This window comes from Ictalurus furcatus, chromosome 15, assembly GCF_023375685.1.
Source record: "Ictalurus furcatus strain D&B chromosome 15, Billie_1.0, whole genome shotgun sequence".
Taxonomy (NCBI): domain Eukaryota; kingdom Metazoa; phylum Chordata; class Actinopteri; order Siluriformes; family Ictaluridae; genus Ictalurus; species Ictalurus furcatus.
In genome coordinates, this window is record NC_071269.1 from 15,298,806 (window position 1) to 15,323,710 (window position 24,905).

General features: G+C 38.4%; 2 protein-coding genes across 3 annotated transcripts; both read left to right on the forward strand.

Moving 5' to 3' along the window:
* The first annotated feature begins 410 nt into the window (after window positions 1-410).
* On the forward strand, window positions 411-7,782 carry atp6ap1lb (ATPase H+ transporting accessory protein 1 like b). The gene is made up of 7 exons (XM_053644331.1): window positions 411-1,215; window positions 5,673-5,713; window positions 6,094-6,179; window positions 6,386-6,627; window positions 6,799-6,849; window positions 6,962-7,205; window positions 7,546-7,782. The coding sequence occupies exons 1-7, from the start codon at window positions 1,115-1,117 to the stop codon at window positions 7,780-7,782; spliced, it is 1,002 nt and encodes a 333-aa protein (XP_053500306.1). The 5' UTR covers window positions 411-1,114.
* A 5,353-nt stretch (window positions 7,783-13,135) lies between these two features.
* Window positions 13,136-24,905, forward strand: slmapb (sarcolemma associated protein b). 2 transcript variants are annotated; one of them, XM_053644037.1, is made up of 10 exons: window positions 13,136-13,226; window positions 13,499-13,589; window positions 14,793-14,918; window positions 16,258-16,332; window positions 16,460-16,765; window positions 18,438-18,633; window positions 18,785-18,956; window positions 23,105-23,239; window positions 23,541-23,628; window positions 24,052-24,905. In XM_053644037.1, the coding sequence occupies exons 2-9, from the start codon at window positions 13,538-13,540 to the stop codon at window positions 23,622-23,624; spliced, it is 1,146 nt and encodes a 381-aa protein (XP_053500012.1). In that variant the 5' UTR covers window positions 13,136-13,226; window positions 13,499-13,537; the 3' UTR covers window positions 23,625-23,628; window positions 24,052-24,905. The 2 variants fall into 2 exon arrangements, with proteins under 2 accessions (XP_053500012.1, XP_053500013.1); XM_053644038.1 differs by lacking the exon at window positions 23,541-23,628.

Genomic DNA, 24,905 nt, shown 5'->3' on the forward strand with positions numbered 1-24,905 from the left:
TTACTTATAACATGTTACTTAATATTTTGGATATTTGTTGGATTTATTACTCCTGAACTTTCCCCTGACAGAACACATTATGGTCCAAGCTGACAGTAAATATAGGCTCACTAGTTTTTGCATTATTGAGGGTTTGATTAAACCCATTCAATTACATTGACCATTTAAATGACCAAAAACTATAAGAACTTAATAATGAATATAATAAACTTCATAACGGTGGATCATGATTTTGTTAAAACTGTAACAAACAAACAAACAAAAATGCATGGACCCCATAGCCCACTTTGAGAACCATTGCACATTGTACTCTCTGTTTTAGACACTTTTAATATTTACAGCACATTTGCAGTTATTTATTATTAGACACAAATATGTGTCAGACTCAAAAATGACTGATCTATGTGGTATTATTCCAGAGTCATTTACAGAAATAAATTTATATTGCAATGTATAGTTTATATGACTGACTGCACATCATGGTCATAGTACCTCATTACAGTTGTTGGAAATTTAGTGGGATACGCTGTAGAAAAATTGAAATGCATTTTCCTAACCTTCTTCACTCTGTTTTATAGTAGATTTAGCTTAAGCTAGTCATTCTGTTGCTGTGGACTTTCATGGACAAATAATGCATATCTTGTCCGTATACATTCCAGTGTGTACACAACTAAGCTATGCAAATCTAGGTCAGGTTCTTAGCTTCTATACTTGGTTTTTGTAAACGCCCTGTAAATTTCCTCAATAAATAGTAAACTATTGCATATCTCAAATGTGCTTATGGGATAAAAAATATATTCTTATAATGATGGTTTAAATCAGTGAGAACATGTGCTTCAGATTTGGCAGCAGCTTTGTTTGTATGACAGAACGAGAGAGAGACAGAAGGAGGGAGAAGAAAGGGGAGGGGTGCAGGGAGCATGCAGGCATGCGCAAGCAAGAGAGAGACAGAGAGCAAGGCTGGAAGAATGAAGGCTGTGACGCACGATTATCTTCCCTCTGCCGACTCATTGGCTGCTGGGTCCGCCCGTCAGTGAGCTCAGGTTCAGGGCTATGCCATCAGGGCAGATTATGAAGCAGATCTTGTCTCTAGTGCTCTCCTCCACTTGTCTCAATGGCTGAACACAGGCTCTCCACGCTTCTCTTGCTGTGGCTCTTTGTGTGCATGCAGCCGGCATGGCCCTTTGATCAAGTGCCTGAAATCCTGGACAGGAGGTAAGGGGAGTTCTTTCAACTACAGCATGAGGAGGAGGGTGGAGTGGGAGAGGGAGAGCGAGTGATGCTGTGTAGTCCTCCACTGTGGCCAGCGCACACCAGGGACCAGGGGTATAATAGGCAAATATCATTGAAGCTGCACTCCTGGATTAGCCTGAGCTCACGCATAATATCTGCGTAACAACGAAAACACTCTATAAAGGATCTGCTTATTGTGGTGCAGTCTTCTCCCTCTGTCTGTAACTGCAAGGTGTTTAAACATGGCTATGACAATGGGACATGAGGCGGACCCTTCAGACCCAGTGTTTTGTCTGAAGGAATCAGTTTACAGATGCTACTCGATTGTGTGCTAGGAAAGAAGAAGCTGAGAGTGAACCACCCCAGAAAGCTGTGAACACTCCCTAGACTTACTGCAGTGTTGTTTACATGTTTAGCTAGCCATTCCTGGAATGGATCTCATTTTATAGCATTTATACTTTGCCATATTTCTCAGGATAGTCTATTTAATATTGGGGCCTAAATATGAAAACATTGGCCTCATGAACTTATAGATGTGAACTTCATTTTAGTTCCATTGATGCTCCACTTAATCTTAGCTCCATTGATGGTAAGTTATAGTTAAATATTAGCAAACTCATGCAGTTTTGCAGGCTATTTCTGTTGCTATGCATTGTATGACAGTTGATGTTATTTTTGAGAGAGCATATGGCCCTGGGGGATAAGGATAGAGGTGTTTTGATGCGACTGAGCTCCTGCCTTAAGACTCTTAGTGATGTAAGTGAAAGAATTACCATCTGATATCTAGAGAAATATGGCACTGTGCTTACCAGAGGACTTGGTATGAAATCTATAGGACAGTATATTCTAAAATATTGCCATGTTACTATGTTAATATGTTACATGCCATGTTATATACATATGTTTTAACTTGCATACACATACAAAAAAAAAAAAAAAGATTCCTCAGGTCTTCTTTGGGTAGTTAAGGCTTTACATAGAACCTTTCAGGGTTCCCCCAGATGGACAAAACAATGGATCATTCAGCACTGTGTAGGAAGTATATAAATCCAATCTAATAACTTTCACCAGCATCTTTAAATCCTTTCGTCTCACTAAGATTTTCACCTTGAAATGTACAACAGAAGAACAGCATTTAAAAAGAATGTCTTCTGAAGTCTTGTATCTTGTCTGACCACACCACCATACAATTCTGCTCAAAGTGAGGGGACAGAACATTGCCACATGGCTCTGTAATCAACACTTCTGTGATTTATATGGCCAGCAATGTGTCTTGGACTACAACTGGTTCATCCTCACATTCCTTAGTGGTGTCAAATGCAACACAGATGGACCAGAATGGCAGCAAGTGGAACTAAACAGAAACCTTTACTCTTAATCTGATCTAATGAAGTAATCTATTTTTAGATATCATGGTTGGTGCAGGGCTTTTTTTTTTTTACATCCTTAGAGAGAGAGAGAGAGAATGTTGATAAATTTGAGAACATGAAGGTGGAGATATGGTGGGTACACTGCTTTTCATTACATAAATGTCCAGTTCAGCACTTAGTCCACTGTGTCTAGCCATAACCAATGATAGCAGCAGAAGCTCAGTTGCTGACCTCAGTAAATTGGCATTAGAACAAAGACAAGAGCCTCCTTACACACCAGCACCACCAACACAAACACAATCAGGTCTATAAAAATGTATTTATTATTCATTATAGCATTTGGAAAGAAATACTATAAATAGGCGGATTCTGTGTTGTTTACAGCACCAGTTATAGAATCTTTAAGGAATGCATCCAGTACATGCATTTACACATGGAGTGTGTGCATTAGATTCAGTTCTAGTTAGTTTTACTGAGTCAAGATGTCATGCTGTTGTCAGTTCAACATTCATCTTTCTCTTAAGAGATGAGGTGTGTCATACAGATGTCATAAATTGTTTATTTTCTACACAGTGCTATGTCTAACTGTCTAACTGCATATGAATCCCACAATTCCAAACTTAGGTCACCCAGTACCTGCCTAAATCCTGGCCTGACCTATGTGGAGGAGAGCAAATACAGAAGACTCTTAATAAGGTTTAAGATCCTTCACCAAGCTCATTATCATGATTGGAAGCATATATTGTTTAGCTTAGTATAATCCTGCAGGTTCCAGTGCTATGGGAATGATTAGAAAGTATCAGAGTTTCTTTATCTTTCAAACTAAGTAAGGCTTAAAGTAGGAGCTGTTGTTGTGGAGCTGATAAGAAGTGCATCTGGTAATGGACCAGGTATGAGTTCGAAAAGATGCTAATGCCAAGATTGCAAACATTTTTAGACTGAAATGCCATCTACCTCAACTATAATTCAGGTAGTCTAGAACATTCATCAGGATTTAATTTGGAGAAAGTTGGAGTTGTTTTTGGAGTTGGAAAGTTGTTCCTGCCTGTACAGCTTAGGAATACATGAAGTTCAGTGAGGTGTGAAGGACAACTTTGGTGTTCTAGTACCGATAACAATGTATTCTAAAACCTTGCTGCCAAATGATGTGGTCAAAATGAAGCACACAAAAGGTGATAAAGGAGGGAACCAAAGACTGGTCTTTGAGGAACACTGTGGAGGATTTACAGTCATCTGAAAAAATAAGTGCATTCCATGGAACTTATTGGCTTTTTTTGACATATTTGGACAAGCAAACATTCGATCCTCTTTGAAACAGTGCCTATTAATCAAGTTGATACACTCTATCAAATGACACATTTTGTAGTAATTTTCACAATTTAAATGAACAGAAAGCAGATCAGTCACATGGAAAAAGTAAGTACACCCCTACATTTATCACACCTTCAAATCCATAAAATTAGAATCAGATGTTCAAGATTGGGTGCCAGTGATTAGAACCTGCTTAGAGAGTGCAGGTGGAATCTGTCTTATTTATACCCCTCTCATATCTAGGGTCTGGTGTTCCCTTTGATATTGAGGTGCATAGTATCATCAGGCCAAGAGCTAAAGAGTTCTGTAAGGCCTTCAGAAAAAAACGTTGTGGATGCCTATGAGTCTGGCAAGGAATTTAAAAACATCTCCAAATAATTGAAAATACATAATTCCACTGTAAGGAAAATAATCAACAAATGGCACAGATTTCAATTGACTTCCAATTTGTCCAGGATTGGCAGTCCCAGGCAAATTCAGCCCAAGAGCAGACCATCTGATGCAGAGAGAAGTCTCCAAGAACCCCAAAATTTCATCACAGGATCTGCTAGTAAGTCTTGCACAAATTTGCCCTGCATGTGAGCCATGCCAGGAAAAAGCCTTTGCAAGACTACAGTTTGCCAATGAGTATTTAGGCCTTTTGGAATAATGTGCTTTGGACAGACAAATGAAAGATAGAGTTGTTTGTCCACAGTAACAGCAGACACGTTTGGCGCAGACCAAAGACAGCTTTTCAGGAGAAGCACCTCATACCATCTCTGAAGCACAGTGGTGGAAATGTTATGGTTCGGGGTTGCTTCGCCGCCTCAGGGACTGGACAGCTTGCATTCATTGATTCAATAATGAATTCTGCATCATATCAAAGAGTACTTGAAGATAATGTGAGGCCAACTGTCCAAAAGTTGAAGTTGAACAGAAAGTGGACATTTCAACAGGATAATGATCCTAAGCACACTAGCAAATCCACCAAGGAATGGCTCAAAAAGAAGAAATGGAGGGTTATGGAATGGCCTAGTCAAAGACCAGATTTGAATTGATATGTTGGGGGGGGATTTGAAACGGGCAGTACATACAAAAAACCCTCAAACATCTTGCACCTGAAAGAATATTGCATGGAAGTGTGGTCAAAGATTCCAACAAGCCTAGTGGACAATTATGCAAAACGCCTACAAGAAGTTATTTCTGTTAAAGGGGGGAATACTAGCTTCTGAGGCCAAGGGTGTACTTACTTTTTCCACAGAAGAATATTACATCTATTGATATTTCTGTTGAATAAATGATTGAAAAAGTTCGTTTTCCTTGTAGTTTTGTTCAAGTAGATCTACTTTATTAATAGGCACTGTTTCAAAGATGATCAAATGTTTGCTTGCCCAAATATGTCAAAAAGGCCAACAATTTCCATGGGGTGTATTTTTTTTTCACATGACTGTAGGTTTATTGATGATTATGAAGTGTTATCCATCAGAGAAATAAGATTATTTGTGTCAGAATTGCCCATTTTAAAAGAGAAAAATGTCATGATTTACTGTATTAAAAGCTTTACTGAGATCTAAATTACTGATTCTAGACATCAGACTTGTTAGTGAAGTGGTTGGATCTGTGTCAGTAGATCAATTGGATTTCTGTCACTGAACTTGCATTTAAGATTGACATGTTATTTCTTAAGCTAGTGAAGTGCTCTGTTCCAAGTAAAATGAGGGCCTTTTTAAAAAAAAAAATAAAAAAATTATGCCTTTCTCTCCTTTCCATTTTTCTAAGCTTGGAGGTCCCACCATTTCAAGGTATCAGAATCAGACCAGGTCAGTGACAAATTTACAAGTTCTTGATATGATTTTGAATCATCATTCAAATTAACTGCATACAGTACACTATTAAGCGTTTTAATGCTGCAGAATTATAAAATGAGTAAAGGGAATTTAAGAGCAAAAATATTATGAAAACTGGAAAAAAAACAAAAAACAAGAAGACATTTGTCCAAACTTCAGCTGTCCAGTTTTTAGTGCATGTTTAGTGCTTTTGCACAATATATAAATGTACAGCTTATATGGCATTTTCTTTCTTGTGGTACATGTGAAAAAGCATAGCGTACCTGATTTTACATGAGGCATTGATTCACTCTGCTGTATGACTTCACTGTCATCCTGTCCCTCTTGTCCTATTTTCACAATTTATGATGCAGATGGAGTAGGCATTGAAAGTTCAAGTGTCTCACACGAGGAGAGTTTTTCGCCTGCAGCTGAAAACCCACTCCGAAAAATGTTGCAGGTATTGCATTTTCACGTTGCCAATGTGACCTTGGGCAACAAGAATATTGTCACTGCCTAAGTATATCTAAAACATCCTGCAAGACACTCATGCAAAACACAGACATGTTTAATAAATTAAAAGGAAGTGTGTTTAAATGTTCTGTTTTGCAAGCTGTGTGTTTAATGTTTAAATACCAATAGCAACTTGTTCTTTCCTGCCAACAGCCCTATGGATGGCATTTGCACACTCAGCCCAGAACTAAAAGGAAGTTACTTCAGTCTACTAGCTCAGGGCCATACTCTCCTCTGAGTGTAGCTTATAATGGCAAGATATGCATCCTGTTCAAGGCCAAGAGGCTGGCTATTCGCTACAGAAACAACACTTTTCTGGACTTAACAGAAAGGGTATTTGGACCCAATGCCTCTGTAGACACCAAAGGCTCTGTATGCACCAAAGAAAAGGCTACGTATGTCATTAGAAAACCTCATTTTTCAGCTTTGTTGTCATAGATCGTTACATTTGTCAAAAAATATAATTAAATTTTAAAAAATTTAACATTCACTACAAGCTATACTGACTGACTTTAAAGATTTACCTGATGGTAGCAGTGCCATTTGTATGTGTTGTTTGTCCACAGCCTTTCTCTTCACTTGGGAGATGTGGAGGACATTAAGGGACTTGTCATTAGGTGCGTGTCCTTTTCTTCCCACCTTTTTATCCCACTTGACAAAACTAAACATATCATCTTACAGAATGACCACTGTTATAACACCACTTGTGATCTTATGACTTTACCACAGGCTCCAAATGTCCAACACATTTTATGAGTCAGTAGGCCAGAATTGGTTCACTTTGGACAGTGTTCATATCCACTACAACTGGACCCATGAGGCAACATTCAACGCCACTGAGGTCTACGCTCCCGCTACCTACTCATACCACTGCCAGCACGTCAGCAGCCTACAGAAATATGACACCTTACTGGTACCCAGCTCCCACACAGATAGCTCTGCGAACTGGCACATCACCTTTACAGACTTCCAAGTAGGTGCACTAATGCTTCTTGATGTAAAAATTAAAGCATTAGTGTACTACTTTCTAAAATTAAAGATATTTAGCTTAAAAAAAAAGCAATACAGTTCAGCAAGCTTAACGGAAAGTAACTCATGAAAATGTTAACATTTCTTAGTGAGTGAGGTGATAAGGCTAATTAACCTCTGCTAGTAACAGAGAAAAATACAGTAGAAAAAGACAGATAGAATATGGAGAATATTATACATTGAATATTGAATTTTACCTTATAGACAGAGAGAGCATTACCTGCAAGCCACTATTCTTTTACCATATGGAACTACTGATATGCTTCTCCATTTCACATCCACAGATCCAAGCCTTCAATGTGCAATCCAACAAATTTGCGTCAGCCAGTGATTGCGCAACCTTCTTTACGCCAGCCATCCTGATGGGACTCATCACGTCTCTGATATTGCTGCTAGTGTTGGCCTATGCCCTGCACATGGTAGTCCACCTCAAGCACATTGACCGATACGAGGAGCACAAGACCACTGTCTACTTCCCACGTATGCCCGAGGCTGAACTCCCTGACAAAAACAGTGTTTAGGGCTGGGTTGCCACCATGGCACCATCTATGGACCAAGCACAGCTCTGCAAAGGACCAGACAGGTCCTCTTCTTAATCTTGCCTCTTCTGATTCTGGATTGCTGCACTGTGCTCTCAGTCTTAATCCTGCCTGGAAATAAACTTGACTGGCTGTTGGTCTTAAGTCTTTAGACAGGAGGTGAGATAATCTGCTGAATTCTGTGTTTAATCCCAGGCTGGAACCAGAACCTGGGCACATCATGCTTCTCCAGGACCAGGACTGGGAAGCCTATGAAGATGGAGTATTAAACTGGACTTTCGCTGGACCAAAAATGGGTAGACTTTAGAGCAACCTGAACAAGTATGGCAGAAATCTACTGTATGAATATTCAAGAGATTTGTGAGTGAAGAGGAAGAAAGGGAAATTAATGAAGAAGTGAAAAAGTGTGCCTGTGACCCAGTGGTCAAAAGAAACAGTGGAGGTTACTGATGTGAATAACAAAGAAAAAAACAAACATTTTGCGACTGCCAAAGTCTAGCAAAATTTGTCAGCCTTGACAAATCACTGACAGTAAAAATGTGAATATGAAAAATATATAAGAAAGAAGAAAACAGACCGTAAATGTACAGTGCTTACAAACTCTACTGTAGTTTTTTAAGTAATGCAAACACCACATGTACAATAGATTCAGTTCAGTTTTCAATCTCAAAATATGCAGTTAATGATGTAGTTGTATAGATCATGGCCACTGATTTTAGTATTTAACAGCCTACAAGTACAAAACCTATATCAAACCTGCATCAAAAACATGTTTTATTTTCTAGTTCATAAATATGTAAAAAAAAAAAAAAAAAAAAAAAAAAATTCAATGCAACAAATTTTTATATGAACAAATGTATTAGGCCTATTTAAACTCTTTCCTGGTTACTAGGTGGAATGTATTAGGTCTAATATATGTACACTAATTGACAGCAAATGCTGTGTAACTATAGGGAAGTCCTGTTAAAAGAATGACAGAATGCTGTATGATAACTTGTGTAGGTGTATACCCTCAGTATCATATTCAGTAAGCCTTTATATATCTACAAATAACATCAGTAACTCATTATTGCAATAACCCACAGCATGACAACAGCTAATGATAAAACCTTTCAGGGCGGCTCTGACACTCATGTGCAACTTGTTCTTTTTGTCCAAATGGAAGCTTACATACACATTAAGGTTTCCAGTCAATGTAGTTTGAAAAATAAACAATGATCAGATGAAAACGGTGTATGCATCAACTTCCAGTTTTTAGAAGTTCTACTGTATATGTGGGTGTATTACATACTGCAGTCATTCAAAACAATAACCAGGAAGTCATAAATGTGACACAGCAGTGAAAGAATCAGTGGTTAATTTTGCAGCTCACACCAGGTCACTGGCTGCAGTCAGCTGGTTCAGAGTTCCTGATACTGGAGTCGGGTGAATGCAACCTCATCCTCCTGCCTCTGTTTTTCCTCTCTGTCCTTTCTGCCATCTGTTCTCCCCTCTCACCTCACAGCAGGAGCATAACTAACCCCTCACAGTTTACCTGTTGGCTCTGAACCAGAAACATGTATCTGTCGCCATAATTTTGAGATTCACTGTTGCTGTTCATTTGCCATTGCTTTCTTGGTACACACAGGGCCATCCTGGTTAACAACGTCACTAACCAGAATTGCACTGCACTTCTTCCAAACACTTTTATTATTCTTTAATCTTATTATTATTTATCCAGTCTTGGTCATTACTATTCAAAAATGTTATCCATAGACACAAAATCTAGATTTTTTTCTAGTTTCTAAGGTGAGGTGGGTTTCTTCCAGAATCACCAGTTTCCTCTCACTTCCCTAAAACATGCCCGCAGGTGAATTGGTAACTCTAAATTGCCCTCTAGGTGTGAATGTGTGTATGCATGGTGCTCTATCCATCCCATCCATAGTGTATTCCTGCCTTGAATGAATGAATGAAAATCTTTAGGTTGTGTTATCCTTTGTTCTCCAATTATGTCTATACCTTCTGACTGTCCAGACACTGTTTAGGCAAATAGAAATAAACCAATCAGATTTCTGTTAAAGATTAAGTGATGACCATCTTAGAAAGAAAAATAGAGATACAGTAGGTAGACATAAAGGTAGATTGATACAATTCAGTTGAATTTGTAGGTTGTTAAAGGTAGGACTTCTTTTGTGCCACCTTTCCAAACAAATTATTCTTATGAATGTGATGTCTAAGAGTTCATTTTGTAATTCTAAAACTCCAAGAATCAACTAAATTGTGAAAACTGTAGTGAAATGTACAGTCCTTCTCACTATGTGGAGAGATTATGCTCATGAGTCTCACTCCTCAAATTTCCAAGCGTTCTAGATATCTGGATTTTTTTTTTTTTATTACAGCCACGATTGTGTGGTAATTTTATCCACTTATGTATTTTAATGTAATTTACCAACCTCATAAATATACCCAGGAACCTCATGTTCTTACCAAAGGAAACAGGAAATGGTTAGGCATCATTTGGGTGTGAGTAATAGTGTTTTTAAGATGAGATAAAACATGAGAATGGGTTTTTGTTACACAAAAGATTTTCCCTGTTGTTTGCATGAACATTTGAAATAGTGGTGTGTAACATGTTAGTGTTAGGGTTAGTGGGGAGCAGCCAAATCTTCTATGTTCTTGCTCTTTTTAAACAGAATAGTCTGTTGGAAATCTGGTGTGAGTTCCAGCTTCATCTTAATCCAACTCAGTGAGTCAGCTATATTAGGAAGATTTATGGAGAAATGACTCATCCCTTTCAAATAGATATGAATAAAAAGAGGGCAAAATCATTCCAGGCCAGTGGAGTTCAGTGCACATTTTTCTCTTTTTCTCATCAAAGGCCACATGAGGTCACAAGTAAAATCAAATCTCCATTATGGAGACTATCATACGCATTATCTTATTTATTTGTCCACATGTATGTTGGGTATCATTTCATTATACACAGCCTGTAAAATTCTTTTTTATCAATTAGCTTTTGCCTATAGAACGTTATTTCCTTTAATAAGGAAATGGCTCTTGATTGCCCTGTGTGCATGCATGCCTGTCTACATATCAGTCTCTCTTTCTTTTTCAAACTCCTTCAAAGTTAATGTTACTGATCAACATTTGGAAGAAAGGCCCTCTTTCTTCCAATATTGATCAGTACCATTAACTTTGAAGTATATAATTATTATAATAATAATAATAATAATAATAATAATAATAATAATAATAATAATAATAATAATAATAATAATAATAATAATATATATATATATATATATATATATATATATATATATATATATATATATATATATATATATTGAGAGAGAGAGAGATATAGATATAGATATAGATATATATACATATATAGTGGGGCGCACGGTGACTTAGTGGTTAGCATGTTCGCCTCACACCTCCAGGGGTGGGGGTTCAATTCCCACCGTGACATGCAAACTTCTCCCGTGCTGCAGAGCTTTCCTCCGGGTGCTCCTGACCGGGTACTCCCCCAGTCCAAAGACATGCATGTTAGGCTGATTGGCATGTCCAAAGTGTATGAATGTGTGTATGTGTTTGTGTGCCCTGTGATGGATTGGCACCCTGTCCAGGGTGTACCCTGCCTTGTGCCCGATGCTCCCTGGGATAGGCTCCAGGTTTCCCCGTAACCCTGAAAAGGATTAAGCGGTATAGAAGATGGGTGGATGGATATATATAGTGAATGCATGTGCATACTAATATTGAATTTATTCAATTTTAGTTTAGTTTCACATTCATAACCTAAACACATTCTTAAAATGTCTAATTTATGATATAGACTATATTTTCTTTATAATCTCCCAAATGTTTTATACCTCCACTGTCACATGCAGTCCTAAACTAGGAGATGAAAAGCATTTAGAATTCTTATATCATTGAAATTAAATGTTTGCAGAAATGCCATCATTATGCCAGGCTGACGTCTGAAAAGAACAACAAAGGTAAATTTTTGTGAATACTGTGCAAGTTGTGCAAGATTACATGTCTTTAAATACTGCCCACATCACTGGATGCATTACATGCAACTACAAGAAAAAAACCCAGGTGCACAGATTAATATGATCTCTGGTTTGAGAGGTTTCCTGTAACAGCCGGTCTGATAGTGCCAATGGATGTTTTCGTTGATGATGGGTTTGTAGGCTCTACAGATATTAGCCTACTTAATCCCAAATATTCCAAACTATGTGAGCATATGCATTTTAGAAAAGTCTGAAAATAAGTTTTATTCTTGGCCACATTTGTGACCAATGGCAAAATCAATACACATAATAAAATCCATAAGCACAATTCTAGCATGAAATTAGTTTTGCCTCATACATCATTTCCATATATTTTCTGTACCGCTTATCCTACACAGGGTCGCATGGAGCCTGGAGTCTATCCCAGGGGACTTGGGGCACGAGGCACAGGATATCGTGGGCAGGGTGCCAACCCATCGCAGGGCACAATCACACACATTCATACAATTTAGAGATGCCAATCAGCCTACAACACATGTCTCTGGAGTGGGGGTCGAAACCGGAGTATCCGGAGGAAGTGAGGGGAAAACATGCAACCTACACACACAGGGCAGCGGCGGGAGTCGAACCCCCATCCCTGGAGGTGTGAGGCAAACGTGCTAACAACTGAGCCACCGTTCCCTGCATATATCATTTGAACTAACAAAATGTAAAATATGTATTAGGATTGTTAGGATTATCTACTTATTATGCATCTTCTTTCTGATGTGCATGCTCAAATAAATTGTTTTTTTTTTTCATAGGACCATTTGCATCATCTATCTAAAAATGTTCATACAGAATCAAGACAACCTACAGCTTAGATTTCATATTTCAAAATATATCATCAGACTACAGCTGGCACATTTAATATGTGATGTGTCATCTGGTAGGGATGACTCCCATGACGTAAGAGGGACAAAGGGCACAAGCACACAAGTAACCCCCTTGTCTGATGTAGCCTACTCGAGTGCATTGGTGAAACAATGAGGCTGAGTGTGCTGAAGTGCAGCTGCAGCCTCCATCGGATGCCTCGGCTCGGATGTATGACCATGTGGGTCACGGGGCATCCAAATACGCGGTTCCAGGGTAGAACACAGTTTTTGCCTAAACGCAAACTTCCACGTTTTACGAATAACAATAACCCACATAGTGTTCATTACTTTCAGTTTGCGGTTCTGAATATTCTTTCTGTCGCTTTCTCTATAACAGAAGCTCTGCTTGAGAATCCAAATATATTATATTTGCTGCCCCCCCTCTCCTCAGAAATGGAATCGTCTAACGGCTCCATCAGAAAAGCAAATGTGTGGAGGATTCAGATTGTAAAAAGCTCAGCAGGCAGTTCCTTTGCTGCACCTTCATCGACGTCTAACGGCTGCTGAACATCAGGTATCCTCACACTCATTATCGATTGCTCTAAGGATTATATGTATATTTTAATAAAAGCATAGATTATCATATTTTATAGTTAGTGTTGGGCAGTGTTGTGCATCAGTGGTCCATACGTTGTTAAACTTTGTTTGAGTCTAACTGGTTTAGTTAGCTTTGTGTACATAATTTCATCGTCTCAAACTGATGAATAAGGAGTAGCTCAGTGAAAAGGGGTCGAATGCCACTATATTTATGTTTAATTAACGCTAGTTTTTAATGAATGTCCACAGTGTTGTGTCCCTTCGTAGTCCTGTGATCAGGAGGAATAAATGGAGGCTCAGCAACTGAAGGATCCGCTGAATAAAGTTTCTCTAATCAAAGGTACCTCAAGCAGCTACAACTCTTAACACTAAGAACAAAACAAAACATATATTTAACTTGCTACAAAATTAAATACACTAAAGTGTGTTCAGGTTTGACTGCATCTTTCTAAGCGTGTCTTGAAAGCATCTTTTGATTACATTGTAAACATTGTTGTGTATGTAAGTAAGGTAAGATCTGGGAACTCTGGCATTAAGTGCATTTAGTGCACTGACCTGTGCAGTCATTCTGCATGGATGTAATACAATGCGTGGGGTGCAGCTTAAGCAAGGATATTTTCAGTTTCTAAGCTAATATAGGCCAGAGTGTTCCTCTGTGTCCTCACTCTGCAGAGAGCTGATCCAGTGCCTGATCCAGAGTGGCACCGATGAGCGGGGGACTGAGAGTCCTACAACTCAGGAATTCATGAATCCTTAATGTCCTCGCTCGATCACGCTCCCTGTATGGTTCAGAGGTTGTGTTTGCCTAGCTATTACAGCTGACTCATGCAGGATATGTGCAGGCTTGTTTTTCTGAATTCCTGTCACTGATTGCATTGATACCTCCCTTAAAAATCACCATTTATGGTGCACGTTCTGGCGTGTGCAGGATGAGGTCATGTCTTTTTAAAGCACTCGATAGGACGGCCTGATTCTGCGCAACCCAGTTTGAGGAGAATTCCTACTTTAAGTGAAGACACAGTTAAGTTTAGAAAACTCAAGCTAAAAATATTCCAAATATAACAGTGTAGATGTGCTGATTTGTCTTAGTTACTAAAGTTGTGGTAAGTTTATGTAAAATTCCTGTGCAGGTCTTAAGCAGCAGCTTGTGGGGGGGCACCCTTTATAGACCAGGGCCCTAGTTTAGAACTGAGATGAGTTTTTTTAGGGTAAATCTATTTTGGGTTAACTTATTAATTCATGGAATAGGCCCATTTACCCACCTCAGGGGAAATTATCTTGCACTTCATTCTGATCTATATTTAACCTGTGGCCAGTCTAAGTGTGAACTCTGGAAGAGGACAGAAATGCCAGGTAATGTATCAAGATGAAATGATTGTGATAGCCAAATTTGGCAAAGGTAATGATGTGGTCACCTTATCCTTTGCTAGCATGTTGAAATATTCTCTGATGAGGTTGCTTTATTTTAAATAAATTAACCATATCATACCTTAAATCATTTGATAATTCCATACAAGTCGTTCTGGTGTAAATGTCTGTACAGATGAGCTGACTCGGAGCTCCATGGAGGCCAGCGAGTCAGAGAAGGTGATCCAGCACCTTAACCAGGAGCTGAAGGAGGCCCATGATCAGGCCAATGCTGGCAAGCAGAAGTGTGTGGAGCTGCAAGGTAAAGGCCATGCAGGTTTTCCTTCAGTGTACAGGACACTGTACTAGACACTAAGATGATTCCTTCAACTTTTAGCAGCGGCAAATTAGAAAGCATTTGTGCCATCTTTGCGTTAGTTGTATGCATCCAAACTGAGATCCAATGAGACTCAGAAACAGAGTTGCAGGTGTGTTTTTTTTTTTTTTTTTTACTCTCGTGCAAGATGTATGAAGCTTGTGGGACAAAGAAACGCTAGATTGATTAACATGAGCGCGTACAGGACTTACACAGGGCTGCATGATGCATTTACTATGTTCATTCATTCATTCATTCATTCATTCATCTTCAGTAACTGATTTATCCTGTTTATGATAAACTGTATACATTCATCTACTAATTTGTAGCTTACTACATATAGTTGTGTGTGTGTGTGTGTGTGTATAATATAAAAATGTTGAGTTGTACAACTTTCTGTGGGAGCAGGCAGAAGTGGGATGTATTGTACAATTACATAAGAAGTCAACAGGCTGTTTGCACTAGAACTACAAATGTGTATTTTATTCTAAATGAGTAAATATAATGCAGGTAGATCTTTGATGTTTTAGTGCAAACAGCAGTAGATCAACAGCTTTGTGGCTGTACTGCAGTTAGTAGGCTGGTGGCTCTTCTGAAGATTGATAGCATCATGAAGTGCCAGGATATACTAGCCCTAAACCTGGTTGTCTCTGCCTGGGGGCTTGGCTGTAGCTGACTCGTTCAATAAGACAATCACTGCATACCACTTGTAGCCAGTTGAAAACCGGTGATGCAAATTTACAAAAGCAAGCCACATGTACAAACTAAAAAGTTGTTGTTCTCTATATGGCAGACTTCACCAAATATTTGTGGGTACTGATCAGTCTTTTTTTCTGTAGAAATCAAATTAAAATTTTATGTCACACACAACCACACATAGTACAACGTGTAGTGAAATGTTTTTTTTTACAACTCTGTGACGTTAAATAGAGTTTACATAGACCAGAATTTACTTGTATAAAGTTAGAACAAGGGAAAGTATTTGTTAAAATAGTATAAAAATATAATGTAAGGATATAAAGATGGGTGGCAGAAACAGTCTGACTATGATTGGGATAATGTGCAGATATGTGCAATATAATGCTGTGCAATGTTAAGCTGAGATTAGTTGTATTGAAATTGCCCACATATATAATAAATATTTAAAAAGCATTATTTAAGAAGATTTTTAATGTTTAAAATAAATAAATAAACAAACTGTAGTGCATTCCCATATTTAAAGGATATTTAAATATCCAATATTTTATGCTACAGTGTTTCCTTAATGGTGTGTAACTCGTTACAGGACTTCTAGAGGAGGAGAAGCGGGCCAGCAAGCATCAGACAGAGGAGTCTGCAAAGCAGATGAAGATTCTTCAGAGTAAGTGTGAGGGGGAATAACTCTGTTTATATGTAATATATTGCAGATCACATCTAGCATGGTGTTTTGTGTGTGTGTATGTTATTTGGATGTTTATGTTATGTGGATCCTTCTGCTGTGTCTAAAGCTAAGCTTCAGAAGTTGCAGGATGAAATGGAAAATCTCAGGGACCAGAAGGACAGTACTATTTTGAGTATGCGACAGGATGCACATGCAGGTCAAGAGGAAATGCAGGTGTTGTGCCGAAGCATGGAGAAGGCTTCAGCTGAGCGGGAGCACGAGGTCAGTGCTCTAAAGGGCAACCTGGCAACACTAACTACTGAGCTGGAGAAGTGGCAGTTGACTGCAAATAAGTACGAGCGTGAGATTGACAGCCTGCAGGCCAATCACCAGCAACAGAACCAGCAGAGAGACAAAGTTGCTAAACAGCAAGGTACCACAGTCACTCACACTATGCACATCAATATGGCCTAACCCTATTATAGATTTTAGCTTTAGCTACCATTATCAGCAGTGTAATATTAGTTTGTTTGTCAAAGGTCATTGTAGTTGGTAAAGTGACCCAAATTGATAAGAACTGAACTGATACTGTTAACATTCATCCCAGAGAATGTTTAATTACTCATACTATACGACGTGAAAAGATTGAGCTGAAAAGATTGTATCCAAAAAAAAAAAAGTTGAAATTACATGCATCATAAATCCTAAGGCTTTTATAGCAGGCAGCACAGTAGGAATGCTGCTCTGGTTTTTTTGTGTGTGTGTGCGTTTTGCACACCCATTACACCTCGTTGGGAAAATATTGCTTGTTATCATATGAAAAGCTGTGAGTGATAGTTGGTCACATCAGTTTGTGAATTTGAAGAGGTGGAATGTAGAACTAAGAGGTCCATGTGCAATAATAAATGGATGCACCAAAACAATGGCCACTGATCATCTGGTAGAAAATGGCTGATTTGGACCCTTCTGGAGGAAAAAAATGCTGATTATTAAACCAAAAAGGTGTTATGCAGATATTTTGTGTGTAACCAAACACTCTGTATATTGTTCTAGCAAAATCTAACACTTTACATTTTGATGATAGTTGATTAAGTAGCTGAGCAGTTTTCCTGTTTGGACAGCAAAGATTCAAACTGAGGGAGCACATTTGTATCTGACAGTTCAGTTACAATCACACTGTACAAGTTATAAAATCAGCCATAAATCAGGGATCTCCACCTATGTTGGGCCATTCTGAGTGAGTCACATCTCCTACATTCCACAGAGAAGATTCATGTATTTCACTGTCTAGTACTTGAATTTTTGTTGAGGAGTGGCAACATCTCCAATTGAACACCAACATTTGGCACTACGTTGCCTGTACCGTGAAGTGTGCCATAAAAACCTGCATAATAACATTTTCCATTCTTAAAATCCAAAATGTTTACCCTCAACATTTTGCATTAAAAATAGCCAATTGGTATTCTTGGTGCAGCAGCTGTCTTGCTTGCTAGATGAACAATTTTGAATCTCAAACTGCAGCAATCTCACCTTCTTTCCTCTGATATGAGTGCTGAGTGCAAAATGTGTTTGGGGTTAAAAACAATTATTAATTTATTTATTTGATTTTGTGTGTGTGTGTGTGTGTGTGTGTGTGTGTGTGTGTGTGTGTGGTTTGAGTAGGTAATTCAGGGAAGTGGATCATTAAAATACACTGTGAGATACTGATTGTTGGTACCAGAAACAAACTAGGACAGGGGTAGACTGGCCGAACCCACAAATTAGTCATTCAGTAAGAATCTGTAAAATGAGAGATGTGCATTTTTGAAGGCTTAAAGACAGACTGTAAATAGGAGTGTGTGTGTGTGTGTGTGTGTGTGTGCGCGCGCAGCATTTTGCCCTAAATTGTTATTTTCGTGTGCTTAAAATAATACTTTTTACATAACACTAAGAGTGATGATTCATATTACCCACTGTGACTGCATAAGTAATGTAATTGGATAGCTTTTGTGCGCGTGTGGTCCCCCCCCCCTTTTTTTCTCTCCCTTGCTCGAATGTATTTCCCCCTATTATTGTGTGTGCGTTTGCCTGAAGTGTTTGCTATTTCGTGTGTGTATGTGATTCAGCCAGTGAGCTGGAGAAGCTGAAGCGGGACTGCGACAGCCTGCAGAGGGAGTGCACGTCCCTCCGGTCAGAGCGGGAGCAGTTGGCTGCACAGCAGCAGAAGGAGAAGAGCAGTCTGCAGAGTGAATGCACATCACTACGCTCTGAGAAAGAGCAGCTTCTAAAGAAACTGCAGCAACTGGAAAAAGAGCTAGACAGGTCCATGTCACACCACTTTATATCACAATGGTTTAAAAAAAGAAGCCTTTGCTAAACCTAATTATTTTAAATGACACTTTGTGAAAGTCCTTGAGAAAGGTAGCTTGGTACATAAATTACAGACGTGTGATGTGGTTTTGGCTTTCTGCAGCTGTAAGAAGCAGAGTGCAGGTCTGAGCAGCACAGCAGAGGCTCTGGAGAAGACACGGGCTGACCTTGAGAAATGCCTGAGTGCTGCACAGGAGGAGCACCAGAAAAACAGCAGCCAGCTTCACAGCCTGCTGGAGCAGAGCAAAACCAGGACCAAAGAGTTGCAGAAGGAGGTGAAAGCAGCACTCGTTCCTTATTCAGAGCCCCCGTCACACGTACACAGAAAGTATTATTTTCCTAGAGGCATTGCTGTTTCTTAGACATTTCTTAGACTTGCTTTCACCGAGGAGTAGGATCAAAATTTATCAGCGGAATTCCTGACTTATTTTAGTCCAGCATCATGTTGTAATTGAGTGGCTGTGATGTTCTCCACTTAATTTCTCTTATGTTATTTTTGTGTTGTGTTGTTTAGTGTAACATATGTCAGTATATGTTCTGCCACAGGGTCAGGACATAGGGGTTTATGGGTAAGCGCACACTTATGTGCTGACATGCACGCCACCAAAATCTTAACAGTGTGTTGTGTGTACAGTGGGGGAAATAAGTATTGGACGCGTCAACATTTTTTTTCAGTAAATCTATTTCCATTGAGGTTATTCACATGAAGTTTTCACCAGACATTAGTATTAACTCAGGAAATCTGGAAATATAAAGAATTCACAACATTAAAGTCCATAAATAAAATTGTGTGTTATAAAGTGGAAAAAAGTATTGAACACGCTAAGAAAAAGCAGTTCTCCAAGGCAAGGTAAGGCAAGGAACCAGCTGAAATCTGTAAGTAATTATGCCCCTATCTGTGCAAATTAAATCAGCTGGGTTAGTAAATTGATAAAGTTCTATAAAAAGGCTTTTCATTACTAAGGTGTCATGCAAGAAACATCTCATGATGGGTAAAAGCAAAGAGCTCTTCCAAGACCTTCACAACCATATTACTGCAAAACATATTGATGGAATCAGATACAGACGTATTTCAAAACTTCTGAATCCCCCAGTAAGCACCATTGCGGCCATTATCTGCAAGTGGAAGCAACATCACGCCGTCATCAACCGGCCACGCACAGGAGCTCCTCACAGGATTTCTGACCAGGGAGTCAGAAGAATAGTTAGAAGAGTAGCCCAAGTGCCAAGGACCACTCGGAAAGAGCTCCAGAAACACTTGGAGGCAGCAGGTACCATCGTCACAGAGAAAACAATAGGCAATGCACTCCACTGCTCACACTCACCCAGCAAGTCTCCATTACTAAAGAAAAGGCATGTCAAAGCTTTTTTATAGTTTGCTACAACTCATTTGGACAAGCCTCTGAAATACTGGGAGAGTGTAGTCTGGTCAGATGAGAGCAAAATTTAACTTTTGGCTGTTATATTACACACCATGTTTGGAGAAGAAATGGCACTGCACATCACCCTTAAAACACTATACCAACTGTGAAGTTTGGAGGTGGAAGCGTCATGGTGTGGGGCTGTTTTTCATCACATATTCATCACCCATTAATTTCTTCATACAGGAAGCGTCTTGAAGCTGTCATTGCAAACAAAGGCTTCTCCACTAAGTATTAAATAAATTTCAGTTAGTGTGTTCAATACTCTTTTTCCTCTCGCATTCCGTGTTATTACACACAACTTCATTTATGGACTTTAATGTTGTGAATTCTTTACGTTTCTGGATTTCTTGAGTTAATATTGATATCTGGTGAAAATTTCATGTGAATAGCCTCATTGGAAATATATTTCCTGAAAAAAAAAAAAAATGTTGACTCATTCAATACTCATTTCCCCCACTGCATGTATGGTGTTGTGTGTCAACCAGCCTTCAGACGAACATTGATTTGAAACATGGAGGTGTGTCTGGTTGCATTCCCGGAAGTATTGTGATGAGGCATTGTGGCAAGACATTGTGATGCTGATTTCATCAAGGGGTTTCAGAGTGATACATTTATTATGCGGTGCAATAATGAGCACAAAGCATCTGGAAAGTGCAATAAATAATAATTAATAACCGTGTTTCAGTTCATGTTAGCCAGCTAAAGTTTTGGGGTAGTTTCTCTTATTGTTCTCTTTTAGTGTGTGCTCTTTTTATATTCACAAGCTTCTTTGATTCCTCTTTCTCTGTGAAAATGTGAAAAATCCTGAACTGCGGATCTGCTCAACTTTAATACCTAATAGCATAGTATCAGTATTCGGAACCTGGAATGAATGATTGTAGCTGTATTACATCCACTACTTTGCTTATTCTCCATTTAAACTCTGAGAATTTTAGTTTTTAATTTTCAACCTCCTAGTGGACATATTCAATTTGTGTGGCAGTATGATTGCAGATACACATGCAGCCACTCGCTCGCAATACTCAGGTGTTTGCAAATATAAAGGTGCAGAACTATAATCCAGGCTATAGACTGATAAATAGTGTCAGTACGGGGTGGGGTCATTTTTGAGCAAATCATCAACATGCTCCAAAACAGAGTTATCTATCTAGTAAATGGAGAGAAGATACTGGAGATGATAAATTTAAAAAAAAATTTAAACACCGATTACACCTAATTTTAACACATGTGGAACTTGCTATAGATTACATCATATTTTGTATAACTGGACTTTCATGGCTAGTGGGAATGCATGCATTGAAAGTTGCAAGTTTACAATGGGTATAGAAAGGAATCACCACATTTCAAAATGCTCTTATTTTGTTGCTTTAAAACCTGAAATGAAAACACGAAAAAAAAAAAAAGGATTTTTCCAGCTTTATTTACTCGTTGCACCTTAAAACATGTAAGTGAAAGGAAAAAAATAGCTCTGTTCTGAGAAACAAAATAACTGAGATCAGTAAAGGATCCCAACCCACCCTATGTTTAAAATATCATAGTAGCACCTTTTACTTCATTTACAGCCTTGAGTATGTTTGGAAAATTCTCTACCAGTTTTGCATGCCTAGACTGACCAATATTTGCCCACTCTAACTTAAAGAACTGTTCAAGCTCAATCATATTGGATAGTGACCACAGGTGGACTGTAATTTTGAAGTCATTCCACAGATTTTTCAAAATGGTTTAAGTTCTAACCAGGCCATGCAAGGACATTTACTTTCTTCTCCATCAGCCACTGCATGGTCAGTTTGGCATTATGCTTTGGGTCATTGTCATGGTGAAAGGTGAACATATGTCCATTGTTGAAAGTGCTATACAAATAAAATTGAATTGAATTGAACTTTCTTCCCATCTTCATCTTCTGTCTGGTAGAGGGCACCAGGTTTTCCTTAACAGCTTATTGGTATTTTGCTCCATCCATTGTCTCTTCTATCCTGATAAGTGCCCCATTCCCTGCTGCTGAGAAACATCTCCAAAACAGGATGCTGCAACCACCACCATACTTTATTGTAAACATAGTGTTCTTTAGATGTTTAGCTTTAGTATTAACTTTCTGCCAGATATACCGTTTGGTGTTGAGGCCAGTGCTGGTCTCATCTAATCATAGCATCAACTTTTTCTGTTTGGCTTCAGAATTTTCAAGGTGCATTCTAGCAAAGCTCATATGAGACTCGGAGTGGCTTTTTTTAATATTGCGATACTGTTGTCATACTGTTGTCACATGCACATGATGATCACACTCTATCGCAGTTCTTTTGAAATTGGAGATTTGGTTGAGTTTGATTGATTGCAGCACTACCAAGCACTAGAATGCTCTAGGAATAGCTGTTTTTATTCTGAACTAATAAAAATTATATATATATATATATATATATATATATATATATATATGTGTGTGTGTGTGTGTGTGTGTATGTATGTATGTATGTATGTGTATATATATATATATATATATATATATATGTATATATGTGTATATATGTATATGTGTGTGTGTGTGTGTATATATAATATATGTATATGTATATAATCGTGAAATATAGTGATTAGTTATACCTGATTAAGTTTACAAGTGATGTTCTAAGAGGGTGATTCTTTATCAAACATTATTATTATTATTATTATTATTATTATTATTATTATTATTATGTTGCTAGTTTTTTCTTTAGTTTTTGTTGTAAGGTGCAGTGAGTAAATAATAACTGGAAAAATCCTGTTTTCCATTTCAGGATGTAAAGCAATAATGTAAATGTAATGCGCAAACATTACAGGTAAAGGTATGCTGATAATGCCCCAAGTTTTTCAGGTGAAAATATTATAGCTTTGTAATTTTAAAATGTCATCACTCTCTCTTGCTCTTTGTCTCTTTCTTCTTATCTCTGTTCTCCAATACACATGATCTTGACCTCTCTCTCACTTTGTTCCTTCTCTTTATATTGCTTTTTCCTGTGTTCTCTCAGTATGAAGAGACACAAGCAGAGCTGTCAGGCCTGAAAGAGAGGTGTGAGCAGGCAGAGCAGGAGAAGGAGTCTCTCGGACTGGAACTGCAGCATTGCCAAGCTAGCCTGAAGTCTCTGCAGGAGAAAAGCAACCAAGTGAGTTTCACAGTGTTGTTCTAGCTCAGGACAGGGTTCTGACAATAGGGACAGTTCAAGAGGAGAGATCATGTTGCACCACGCCCCTGATGTTATGACATTGTTCTATAGTTTTAATGCAAGCTTTTATTTCAGTTTTACTTGATTCCATTGTTATAAATGTCTTTTTTTTGTCTATTTTGCCTAGCTTGAAGAGAGTAGCTCTCTCTCTTCTCCCATTGAAACTCGATAGCACATCATTTTAGTCGAATCCAGTCAGTCTTCCCAGGTTGATTTTTGTAATATCCCTTGCCTCCTTTAGCTGTCTTTATTGCCGCCCATCCTAGCCGTAGTCATCGGCCTTGTCCTGGCTTTGCTGTATTGGTGCTTCGGCCCATTGTGGTAGAAAGGTACACAGTGCTTCTGTCCCCTCGCTTCTTATTTCTCTGCTTTTGGGTCCGCCATGCTCAGCCTGTGCAAACTAAACACCTCTGTCAAGCACACACTGACAGTTCATTGTTAAAATGCTTGTGTTTTTATTATTCCAGGTCTGCATAAAAATCAAGTAACATGAGTCTTTTACTCCTTGTCATGTTAACAGAGTTCTCTGTCTTTACTTGTAGGCTATAGGCTTATTGTTCCTAACATGCTAGCTTTCAGTCCGCTTTTAATTTGTGTTTGGCTTTTAGTGTCTTGTTCTCATTTCCGTGTGTGTGTGTGTGTGTGTGTGTGTGTGTGTGTGTTTGGGGGGGGGGGGGGGTGTTGTGGGTTAATGTTTTCTGACAGAAGGGAGAATGCTGACTGGAGTGTTATCTGTGTGTTTGCTGTTTCAGGAAAGATGGATCAGGTGGATGCCTGTCGCCGCTGTAACAGTTGCTGTCACAGCCTATGTGATCACAAAGACTTCAACCTGAATATCTGGCACTATGAAGCACTAAAAATCACACACCCACATTTCCAACCATACAGACATATTGCCCTTTTAGTATAAGAGGGCTTTATGTGAGAATTAGTGCACCTTGTAACTGTAATATTGAATGCTGAAGGCCTTAGTTTAATTATATAGGGTATCAGATCCATATCAGCTCCAAGCCCCATGCAGCTGCAGTGTTTCTCTAAAGGCAAAGACTTTTAGACTTTAATGTGTCTAAATGTTTGTTTTCTTCCTGCAAAACATTTATATTATACTCATTTGACTTACTGAATTCATAATGAAATGAGCCCATTTTACTGATCTCATCATCAGCTATAAAAAAAAAAGTCAGCTTTCAATAATTATTTTAATAATTCATTATAGTGAAAGCAATAATACATTTGAAACATGTACTCACATTTGAAGTTGTGCACAATATGAAAATGGTTCTGTTCTGTTGTTTTTTTTTCTTCTTTCTTTCTTCTTGTACGGATTTCATGTCTTGTTTATGTAGTTACCAGTTTTGATCTAATTTAAAATTGCAAAAAAAAGTCTATGCACTGTGTGTCAATGTTCTATAGCTTTTTAAGTATTAAAGAATTAACAGAGTACTACACGTAAAGTTAAGCGCACTAATTCGTCTCAAAGAGACACTTGAAGCGATTAATTTGTTACTTGTACAGATGTTTGCTGAGAGATTTAAAAGTTTGCTTGTTGCAACAATTAAACAGAAATATTAATGGAAATAAAGATGAAAATATGTTAATTGGTGAA

Coding starts and splice junctions, on each gene's coding strand:
- atp6ap1lb (XM_053644331.1), top strand. CDS start 1,115: ATGGCTGAACACAGGCTCTCCACGCTTCTCTTGCTGTGGCTCTTTGTG. Junction 5,714..6,093: donor AGGTATCAGAATCAGACCAG/GTCAGTGACAAA, acceptor TTTATGATGCAG/ATGGAGTAGGCATTGAAAGT. Junction 6,850..6,961: donor ATTAAGGGACTTGTCATTAG/GTGCGTGTCCTT, acceptor ACTTTACCACAG/GCTCCAAATGTCCAACACAT.
- slmapb (XM_053644037.1), top strand. CDS start 13,538: ATGGAGGCTCAGCAACTGAAGGATCCGCTGAATAAAGTTTCTCTAATC. Junction 13,590..14,792: donor TAAAGTTTCTCTAATCAAAG/GTACCTCAAGCA, acceptor ATGTCTGTACAG/ATGAGCTGACTCGGAGCTCC. Junction 16,766..18,437: donor CAAAGTTGCTAAACAGCAAG/GTACCACAGTCA, acceptor TATGTGATTCAG/CCAGTGAGCTGGAGAAGCTG.